This window comes from Miscanthus floridulus, chromosome 12, assembly GCF_019320115.1.
Source record: "Miscanthus floridulus cultivar M001 chromosome 12, ASM1932011v1, whole genome shotgun sequence".
Lineage (NCBI taxonomy): Eukaryota > Viridiplantae > Streptophyta > Magnoliopsida > Poales > Poaceae > Miscanthus > Miscanthus floridulus.
The window spans coordinates 85,042,650-85,053,597 of record NC_089591.1 but is presented as its reverse complement, the minus strand read 5'-3'; the positions used below and the strand labels follow the sequence as shown (position 1 = coordinate 85,053,597).

The 10,948-nt window shown below is 46.0% G+C and overlaps 2 protein-coding genes across 5 annotated transcripts; both read left to right on the top strand.

Annotated features, from left to right (window-relative positions):
- The first annotated feature begins 1,518 nt into the window (after positions 1 to 1,518).
- LOC136498154 (NAC domain-containing protein 100-like) lies at positions 1,519 to 5,317 on the top strand. 4 transcript variants are annotated; one of them, XM_066494108.1, is made up of 6 exons: positions 1,519 to 1,801; positions 2,322 to 2,732; positions 2,913 to 3,190; positions 4,124 to 4,513; positions 4,601 to 5,002; positions 5,111 to 5,317. In XM_066494108.1, the coding sequence occupies exons 2-5, from the start codon at positions 2,381 to 2,383 to the stop codon at positions 4,994 to 4,996; spliced, it is 1,416 nt and encodes a 471-aa protein (XP_066350205.1). In that variant the 5' UTR covers positions 1,519 to 1,801; positions 2,322 to 2,380; the 3' UTR covers positions 4,997 to 5,002; positions 5,111 to 5,317. The 4 variants fall into 4 exon arrangements, with proteins under 4 accessions (XP_066350205.1, XP_066350204.1, XP_066350206.1 ...); XM_066494107.1 differs by having other exon boundaries at positions 4,601 to 5,031; XM_066494109.1 differs by having other exon boundaries at positions 1,519 to 1,850; positions 4,601 to 5,031.
- Positions 5,318 to 7,299: 1,982 nt separating this feature from the next.
- LOC136498156 (ras-related protein RABC1-like) lies at positions 7,300 to 10,891 on the top strand. Its single transcript, XM_066494111.1, has 7 exons — positions 7,300 to 7,438; positions 7,531 to 7,780; positions 7,887 to 7,955; positions 9,174 to 9,239; positions 9,696 to 9,817; positions 9,944 to 10,072; positions 10,574 to 10,891. Exons 2-7 carry the CDS (start codon positions 7,627 to 7,629, stop codon positions 10,679 to 10,681), a joined length of 648 nt encoding a protein of 215 aa, XP_066350208.1. The 5' UTR covers positions 7,300 to 7,438; positions 7,531 to 7,626; the 3' UTR covers positions 10,682 to 10,891.
- The last annotated feature ends 57 nt before the right edge of the window (positions 10,892 to 10,948 follow it).

The following is a 10,948-nucleotide window of genomic DNA, read 5'->3' as shown; positions in this document are numbered from 1 at the left end:
CTGCACTGTTATCCTTTCTCGATTGCTATTCAGGGTATCACCAGATCGCATTAAAAGAACAAGACCAGAGCAAGACGTCTTTCATTACTCCATTCGGTGCTTACTGTTACAAGACCATGTCATTTGGACTAAAGAACGCTGGTGCCACATACCAAAGAGCTATTCAAACTTGCCTTGGGGATCAAATCGGTGAAAATGTAGAAGCATACGTGGATGATGTAGTGGTGAAAACAAAAAACCCAGACACTCTGATTGAAGATTTAAAGCAAACTTTCGAAAACTTGAAGAGATGGAGATGGAAGTTGAACCAAAATAAATGTGTATTCGGGGTTCCCTCAGGACAACTACTCGGATTTTTGGTCAGTCAGCACAGGATTGAAGCCAGCACCAAACAAATTTGAGCTATAACAGAAATGGGCCCACCCAGAAACATCAAAGATGAACCGAATTAGCCTTGGGCCTCCTTCTTGACTTAGATACCCTTGCTGACCTCCTACCCCTCTTAACCATGTGCCAAACATGATCGTAAACATGGGTGTCATGTCCTCATCAACATGAGCTTAGCATTTCATCAAGCACCTCATGTAGGCACCTGTGCAAACATAGTAGTAGGTGCCAGCCTGCCGGGAGCCACAATGGAGGTTTGTCTGCTGCCCGTCATGCTTGACGACACTGCCGCCGAGGTTGCTTGCACTCGAAATCAAGAAGCAGATCAATTTTTGGGAAACCAGAGAATAAATCAGACAGACGCAAAAGATGGTTGATCCGAACATCCGTACCTGAGTTCCTCCGCATCGGAGGCTGGCCTTCCCAATGGTAGCAACCCCGATGACAGATGCCCCCATGAGCCGCTTTCCCAGCAGTAGCAGCATATCGGTGAGCTCCTGCATAAGCTCGCGCCAGATCTAGCCATGGAAGACGCTACCGTCGCCACGGAGACGGGTGCTGCTGGCATTGTCGTGACCGAAGGGGATGGGGGCTGCCGCCTTACCGTTGCGCCACGACCCACTGAGGTGGATAATGTCACCACCGCCGTGCCTTGTGCCGCCGTTGCGCTCGAGATTTGGTGCGCTCGGGCCTTGGGGGGGTGGAGAACGAGGGGCGTCGTCGTCTCGTGACACACAGACGCCCTTACTGATTCTTCAAACGCGGGTTTAGACCCGATAACCAAAACATTATTTCAGATAGATGACAACACATGCAACACAAATCTTAAAGCAAATCCAATGGTCCAAAATTCAACAGATTTCAACAACAAAAATCTATTGACAGATAAATAGCAAAAATCTAATAGTAATAAGAAAATAATAAATAAACTGGAAAGAGGAGTTGAGGCCAACACAAGCAAACAAGCAGCATTTCGGCCCACTGGAACTGTGAAGAGGCGTAGGCCCCCCGCCCAACACAAACAAACAAGCAGCATTTTGGCCCATTGGATCCGGCTCCTCAGCCCAAACACTAACCACATAATTGCAGGACGAGTTGCAGTGGAGCCTGCCTGGGAGTGGGAGAGGAGGAGGGAGGGGGACGGAGGGCGGCGGCGCGGCAGAGCAGACAGCAGAGCCAGAGCCAGCTCCGAGCAGTGCAGGCATTCCTCACCAAGGTCGAGGTTGAGTCCAGCAGCCTCTGCGCCTTCGCGTCCCTCCTCTCCGCTCCCCCACGGGGGGCTGGTGGGGGGCAGTCGCCACGCCGCAGTCCACTGCAAACTCCATTGTCACCGTCGCAGCGGCAGCTCCACCACCCCTCGCCACGGCAACTTCTGCGGCAGCGCTCCTCGTCCCACCGCCGACACCTCCTCCTCGTGAGTCTCGTCGCCCCAACCCCATTTTCCTGGCTCTTCGTTTGCCCTGGTAATGGATCTCTCCTCCAACACTTCTCCAATTGTTCAGCTAATCATCTGCCGGCCTGCCTCTTGTCACTCATTGATTTAGGGTTGATTCCATCCAGTTGTAGTGCATTGCTGTGGTGCAGAGAACATTCCCAATAGTTCGTACGCTCGCACGCACGTTTCCACCTCCTTGCTTACTTGTTTGTAGGACGGATTTGTTTTGCTCGACAGCGGATCACTGTTCATGCCTGCATCTGCACTGCCATTCCAGTTTGGGCGAGCCCGTTTTGTTTTGGGCGATCACATTCCGCTCCAATTGATTGTTAGTGATACTGCTAGTCGCTCCCCAGTTGTAATCCATTTCACTTCCCCAGCCCCTCTACTTGCTTGGGCAGGGCTTCTTCGAGTCATTTTGCCATGCTGAGTTTTACAAGAAAGACACTTTTCCTTTCAATCATATGTTCCTAACATACCGGTGCATTCTTTCATGCAGGACTTTCAGATGTCTTTTGATATCACAGAAAAGGATTGCCCCTGCTCTCGCTGCTGCGAATGCCACCGACGTTTCTTGCGCCCTACAATATTTTGGCATTGGACTTGATAGTTGGCAATCTTTCTTGTACTGGACGTTCCAGCTTTCACCAACTTGCTGCTTCTTTTCTACCTACAATCACATCTTTTCCTTCTTTCCAATTTTGTACCTCATTACCATCAATTACTGCTAAAAGTGAAACAAGTGTTCTCCCTATGGCCAAGACATCTCTTCCTCCTGGTTTCCGGTTTCATCCAACTGATGTAGAACTCACAGTCTACTATTTAAAGAGGAAGCTACTGGGAAAACACTTACGCTGCAATGCTATTACTGAGATTGATCTATACAAGTTCGCCCCTTGGGATCTTCCAGGTATTGCACCACAGCAGTTTCATTTATTTCTGTGTCACTAGGAGTCAAAAGGATCTGTACAATTACCAGCACGTGCATTTCTGTATCGTTTTGCATTTGTCTGTAAATATCTTACTTTTCAGATGACGGATCCTTAAACTGTTCTGATGGTTTATTGTCTCTTGGTTCACTTTTTTATAGAGAGAGCTTCCTTGGAGAGTAACGATCTAGTGTGGTATTTCTTTTGCCCACGCGATAGGAAATATTCTAGTGGGTTAAGGACTAATCGCTCAACTGGAGTTGGATATTGGAAAGCTACCGGGAAGGACAGGCCGGTGGTATATAATTCTAGGACTGTTGGGATGAAGAGAACTTTAGTGTTTCATCTTGGCAAGCCACCACGAGGTGATAGAACTGACTGGGTAATGTACGAATATAGGCTGGAGGACGAGGAACTAGCTGCTTCTGGTGTTAAACTGGTATGGCCCCTTTATGTGTTTGATGTCCTTTCATTATTAACCTTATTAAACGCACCATTTTGCAGACTACCATCCTTCTTTAGGCAGATTACTCTGATTTGGCTGTATGTAGTTCTTTTATAGAAGTTTGGAATTGAACAAAACCATTGAAATTCTGAAAATTTGCTGAGGTGATTTAAATATTTGGAGAGAAAAAAAAAACTTTTCTTTTGCTCCTTCAATTGATAGATATTTTTCTCGAAAACGCAGGAGAACTGTGCTTTATTATATTAAGAAGAAGAAAAAGGGGGGAAGAGACCCCCGTACAACACACACACTTTAACAAAAAACATACGCGCCTGTGAAAACATAGAGGCAACCAAAGCTATACTAACTCAGGCTACAGAACTACTTGGGGGGGGGGGGGGGGGGGGGGGGGGGGGGGGGGCAAGAATGAAAGCCCCGAGTCCCAGCCAAAGGCCACAACCGACGCTCCTCCAAGACAAAACCCAAAGCACCGGCCAAGCTGGGAGCAGCTCCATCGAAAACACAACTATTGCGGTGATTCCATATGGTCCAAGGTCCTAGGATCACAAGAGAGTTGAACCCCTTCTTTGTTAACTCAGCAGTAGCGATGCTTGATCTTTCCCACCACCAATCAAAGGACTTATTGATAGATCAGGTTCCCTCCCGCTGGCTGCCACTGCCAGCCAGAACAGAAAGCTCCTAATGGGGAATGTTGCGGTTTATTGAGTATTTTGGTTGAGCAGAGTGCATAGCTCTGGATCATGTGCCAACCTGCGTGACTGAACAAATTTGCACATTAAGTAGAGAACAGAATGACACAAACATTTGTACAAGAGTTGGCTCATTTGATATTAGCTCTTTGCTGAATTAGAGAGTTACCAGTGGCATGCTTTGTTGTATAATTTGTTTCTCACCTCCTCCTTGCAGGATGCCTGCGTTCTATGCAAAATCTTTCAGAAAAGTGGTCCAGGGCCCAAGATTGGGGCACAGTATGGTGCTCCATTCAACGAAGAAGACTGGAACGATGCCAGCAATGTAGAATGTTCTCCATATGCCCCTTCTGTGGCCCCTTGCGTACCTGAATCAAGTCATGGTGTGTTGAATTCTGCTGGTCAACACCTGGCTGTGAGTTATGATGGCAAGGTTCCCTTGGGCTCCTCAGCAGAACGTATCAACAGACCTGCTGTCAATGGAGTTCATCCTGATAGACCTTCTCCTGATATTCCTAATGATTGCATACACATACAACTGCTAGCTGAGATTATCAGATGTTCCTCAATGCATCTTTTATGTACTGGTGGTGAAGATGGTTTGCTGGTAATTTCGTTGGCACCAGGCTCCTTTCTTTTTTGTTTTCTTTTTTTGTTAGTTCCAGTAACTTTTTTATTTCTGGTTTCGATGCAGCCTGATTCAACTGCTGACTATGATAGTGACAATAGAGTATCTTTGGATGATGTTGAAACAATATTCTGTGAAGTGGATGAGCTTGGGCCCCAGGCTCTGGTGAACAACACTAATCATTGTGACTCATGTGGTGAACATTTGATTCACCCTATGCTGGTAGCACGAGGAGCCGAGCAGTACTTAGAGCTAAATGACCTGTCCTTTTCTCTCACTGATGGTCCTGATTCCTGTGGCATGCTGTGTTCCAATGATGTATCTGTTGAGCAGCCACCAGATCTTGAGCTCAGGTTTGAGCAGGTCTCTCCGGCCCACATCTCCAATACCGCTAATGCTTCCACATCAACAACTGCTGGTTCATCTGCTTCAGTACCCTTAACTGAGGATCACAGGACCTGATTCAGAGTATATTGGCTGTCACTTGCTTCCTTGAGGTTTTGATGGTTGCTAATCTATGTGTTTTTCTGTGTGTTCATAAGAAACGTGCTAAGCAAATTGGTTGTCATTTTGCAGATTGGAGTCAGCTGGCGCACACGTTAATGGAATCTAGGAGGATCTGGAAGACACGGCATAATGCTCCTTTTTCCATTTCGTTGAAGTGAGCAGTATGCGGACATGAAGGCACGATTAGTGACCACTTGACACAGAAACATCTTTGTGGTGCGGTTTGTGAATCCAGGAGCATTCCTCTGCCCGTAGATTTGCATGGTAGAAGTTTGTTCCCCCCCCCCCCCCCCCCCCCCCCCCCCCCCCCCCAACCACAAATGGGTTGAGTACTGAATATTGCACTCATTGCATTAACAACTTTCCCTAGTGTAGTAGCAGTAATCTGGATCTTTTGGGTATATAGCCTGTTCGTTTGGCTGTGGCTTGTCGTAAACGATCGTAAATTTTCAGCTGAAACAGTATTTTTCTCTCACACAAACTAGCCAGCAATACTTCTTCACGAACCAGCAACGATGCGAACCAGCCAACCGAACAGGCTATAGTGGGGCAACGTACTTACAGCCTGTTGCAATGTAGCGGCAATCTCGGGCGATTGTGATCTGACTGTAATCTGTGACAGTATCTTGTTTGGTTACCAGGATTTGCTAGTGTCCGGGCAAGATGCTGTTTTCTTTATAAATAATTTTTATTTCTGAAGATTGATGAAGATGCCGCTGCTATTTTGCTGAAAGAAAAAGAAAGCCTTTCAGTGTTGCAAGACTTTATAATTTGTGTAGTATGTATATATATATATATATGTGTGTGTGTGTGTGTGTGTGAAATTTCTGTCAAATAACACGCACTGGCTATGTCTACTAGTGCTGGGCCTGGGAGAGTAGGAGAAGGGAAGGGAAGGGGCCCGGCCCACCGGCTACCCCTTAGGGGGTTGTGTGTCATTAAAAAAAGATCGTAATGCTCTGTATGTTCTTGAAAAAGTTCAGCGGTCTTCAGCGTCACTGCTCTAACTTTTTTGTGCCCTCTATGCCACTACCGTCAGTTTGGGCTCTAACACCGTTAAACTGCAGGTGTGAGAAGACAAAAATACCCTTAAGTCTAAATATGTTATTAATTTTTTTTAGCATCTTAACGACTTCAAATGAAAAAACTCAAAACTAGAAAGTTGTAGATCTCGTCTAGATTTATAATTTTTATATAAAAATTATCTTTATTTAATTCTGCAAAAAAATGATTTTTCTAAGATTAAAAATCATATTTTTTTTGCGGAATTAAATGAAGATAATTTTTATATAAAAATTATAGTTCTGGACGAGATCTACAACTTTCTAGTTTTGAGTTTTTTCATTTGAAGTAGTTAAGATGCTCAAAAAAAATTAATGACATATTTAGACTTAAGGGTATTTTCGTCTTTTCACACCTACAGTTTGACGGCGTTAGTGCCCAAACTAACGGCAGTGGCATGGAGAGCACAAAAAAGTTGGAGCAGTGGCGCTGAAGACTGCTGAACCTTTTCAGGGGTACACAGGGCATTACGATCTTTTTAATGGCACACCAGGAATTCCCCCTACGCTTACGCCTGCCCTCATGTAGTTGGAGATGTTCCGCCGTCGCCAGCAGCAGGTCGTCTCTCTGGTTGGGAGCAGATTCTAAATGGAATCAAAGGGCATGATTGGTTGCTTTGGTGATGGAGAGTTAAGATAGAGAGCCGGTCTAGAATGGTGAGATCCATGCTTAAATCGTGCACTCAGTCGTGTTTGGTTATCTTTATTGTGGTTCAATATGAGATGTCATCTGGTTTGGTTGTATTCATGGATGTGAGTTTTGAGTGTATGTCACATGGATCCTTGGCCCATGCATCGCACCACACTATTCTGGCTCGTATGGGAAACCCAATCCCTGCACCAGAGGCCTCAAATGTACGATCTGGTACATCGATTTCGTTCAGCACACGAAACTAAACATAAAAATAGTGCAAGGTGCCACGACGATTTGAACGGCTCCATCAGCGTTACCAATCACGCCCAAAGTGAATCACTCTAACCGAGGGAGCCGAAAAAAACCCGCTTTCCCGGATTCACTCCTGCTCCACACCATCTGAGGTTATAGACCTCCCCATGAACTTTGATATTATTTACCCGCAAATGCCACTTGTATAAAAACAGAAATCCCTCTCGGTCTCCTCTCCCGCACCCGTCTCTCCCGGCCCTTTCCGTGCGACGCGCGAGGCAGCGACGAGAGGAGGGCGCCTGCCGCCGTTCCCCTCCCCGACGGCCGCTGCTCATCCCCTTACCTACGGCCGCCGTCCATCCCTCTCGGTCTCCTCTCCCTCTGCTCATCCCGGCGCGAAAGCACCGCTGCTGACCTGCTCGTCCCGACGGCCGCCGACGCCCCTCCCCGGTGAGTTGAAGGCCGATGCTCATCCCATCCCTCTCAAATATGTTCCCTCCCTCAGATCTATCTGGTTTTGTCTCTGATTTGTACTGCTACAGGCTGCCTCCTATCTCCTCTCGCCTCTCGCTGTCGGATCAAACCCTAGATCTCGTCTAGCCTCCCCGTCCCTCTGATCCCATCCCTCTCCGATCCTCATGGATTCCTCCTCCTCCTCGTCCAGCCTGAGCCAGCAGCCCGAGTTCGACTACCTTTTCAAGCTCCTCCTGATCGGCGACTCCGGCGTCGGCAAGAGCAGCCTCCTCCTCCGCTTCACCTCCGACTCCTTCGAGGACCTCTCCCCCACAATAGGTGATCTCTTTGGCTTCGATTCTATTCCCCGATCTGATCGCCTCGCCTCGCCTCGCCGCATTAGTCTAACCTCAATCTCTATTCCGTATTTATTTCCTTCATTCAGGTGTTGACTTCAAGGTGAAGATGGTTAGCATTGGTGGCAAAAAACTCAAGCTTGCCATCTGGGACACAGGTACCAAACCATCGTCTCAACAACACTAGCCTGGAATTTTCTTTTTCTTTTACTACTACGCATCCATCCACCATTTAAGTCAGTCTGTCCATAACATAAGTCAAGTTTTGACAAACCGATCCATGGCTTATATCTGGATAGTAATACCTCAAAAGCAAGGTTCAAGAAAACGCTAGGTGCTAGGCAGGCGCTAGCCTATTGATCAGCGCCTAGGAAGAGTAAATAAACGTAGATTAAACGTGATTAATCGTTTGTGATTTTTTATTATTTTTGTGCTGCCGAAAGCAAAATCAGTAGTTGAGAGCCTGCAGAGAGTAAACAGCACATGAACAAATGCATCATGCATTCAGAAATTCAGAGAATTGCAAGATAGTAAGGGACTAGCGTGCAGAGTTACAGACTACTGGACAGTCAATCACTCAATATCAATTCTCAACCCCAAATCCCCAATCCAATTGATCAATATTCAATCAACATGTAGAGTTGTAGACATTGAGCTTGTAGAAAACATACTGAAGGACAGGGAGTGAACGAGGGGAGGACAGGCAGGAAAACACCGAAGGCCTGCACCGGCTGTGCTGGCAACTCGAGCTCAGGTTCTGACGGTTGGAGCTGGGGCTGGGACTCCACTTGGAATTGTCGGCACGAGCGATGGCGGGTCGCAGTGTGCGGACGCGGTGAGGAGAGAAACAGAGAGGTGAGTTGGAGAATCTGGACGACTGGACGGCTGCTGTACGGTTGCCTCTGTTTTTGCTCTCCCCCTGCGCACTCTTTTTTTCCCGCCCGCGTGCTCTGTCTTCCCACTCGCGAGCGCGCCCGAGCTGCTTTCCCGCACGTGAAGTCCCGCCTGCCCGCGCGCGAAACCCCACCCGCTCGCGCGCCTCTGCCCTCGCGCCAGCGCCGCCCAGGGCTGCTTTTCGACGTTTCCGCGCCGCTTAGACGGCGCCTCGTGCGTAGGCGCGCCTAGCGCTTAATTGGCTGCACAGGCCCTAAACGCAATGTTGGGACAGCGTTTAGCACTTAATCGTTTTATCCCGTTCTTTGTTTTCCCTACAACTGTTTCGAAGAGCTAGCTATTCCATTGCACAGTGCCATTCTTGTTCTGATTTTGTCCATTCCCCCCCCCCCCCCCCCCCCCCCCCCCCCCTATATACCTCTTATCACATTCTTTGAGTATGATCGTTTCTTTATTGTCATTGATCACTACCTGTTATGCAGCTGGACAAGAGAGATTTAGGACCTTGACCAGCTCTTACTACAGAGGGGCACAGGGGATCATTATGGGTAAGTTTGTGATTTTGTTGCATTGTTCAAGGAATCTTTACCGTGGTCTGCACTCCTCTTCTGTCCTTTTTGTTATGCATCAGATGAAATTACCGCCACGTCACCGTGGGAAGTCTCAAGTGTCTTTAAATGCCGAATGAAGTCTTCAGCTAATTTGCCTTTACTTTTTCTACTAAGACATACTCTAGTTAATAATGTTAATGTGTTTTTGGTTGAAGTTTAAATTATCAAATGGGAATTAACCAAACTGTATAAATTCCGTATGAAGCTTTGTGTAACTTTAGAGTCACTGCACAACTAGGCAAAGCATTTCCGGTTATACTTATGCATGCACATTGGTATATTGTATAGGTGGCACACATTTACCCTTTTTTATGTGCGTGCATCTTGTCTAGTTCTATTGAATTATTGCATAGAGAAGCATGATAATTAATTAATGTCTCGTTAAATTTCCAGTGTATGATGTCACTCGACGAGAAACATTTACCAATCTTTCTGATATATGGGCGAAGGAAATTGACCTGTATTCAACCAACCAGGACTGTATAAAGATGCTTGTTGGAAATAAAGTAGACAAGGTACTTCTAAGAATCAATTCTAAATCTTGTAAACTTTGTTTGCACCTTTTATCTTTTGTTTCTGATTGAGTAACCGCTTTCATCTTTTACTGTCCTATAACTGATCTGAAGAGTTCATTTTGGCAGGAAAGTGAGAGAGCTGTCACGAAAAAGGAGGGGATTGAATTTGCCAGGGAATACGGATGTTTATTTCTAGAATGCAGTGCAAAAACAAAAGTAAATGTAGAACAGTGCTTTGAGGAACTCGTTCTAAAGGTATGTATTGGGCTTTGACATTTAGATTTAGGATTATTTATTTCGCAATGTCATCCGTGCCTTATTCTTCACAGTATTCAGAACTGCACATTTGAAACTTAGACAATACATGTTTGCCAAATGTTGGATTGAGGTATCAGGTCATTTTCGATCATACTCTGTGGTGCGCTCATTGCTTGTTTAGCCTTAGCTTTGACAGAAAAAGGTTTGTTTGTACTGTTACCTGCCAAATGCTCAGGTCATTTTCGATCATACTCTGGTGTGCTCATTGCTTGTTTAGCCTTAGTTTTGACAGAAAAAAGGTTTGTTTGTTGTACAGTTACCTGTCAAATGCTAGTGCAGATTAAGACTGACATATTATATTAGCGAGATGAAATGAGGAAGGGGCTAGCAGATTCTTTTATACATCTGTGTCCTTGAATAAATTAGATTCTTTTATTTGTAGTATATTGAGTTGTACTAGTTATTGATTGAGGTGAGTCGTATGTATGCACGTTGCAGATATTAGACACGCCAAGCCTCCTCGCGGATGCTTCCTCAGGGGCCAAGAAGAACATCTTCAAGCAGAAGCCTCCAGAAGCTGACGCCGCCGCAAGCAGCTGCTGTTAACATGCTTTTGTCATGCTAATTCTGCGCCCTCCTGTGGATGATGATAAATTTGTTGCGTAAAGTGATAAGCTTTGTTGTGTGGGTTTATTTTTGCTTTTGGTCCTGTATATTGCCATGCTGAATTTACAACAACACATAATAGTACGTCGGCAGCAGCTATATAATGTGTCAAGTTAAACTTACCTGACAATATATGTGTTCTTGTTCCCTTGTGTTTTTGTTGAAAAGAGAATAGTATATGTCTGAGGGACATGTTTTTGTTTCAGG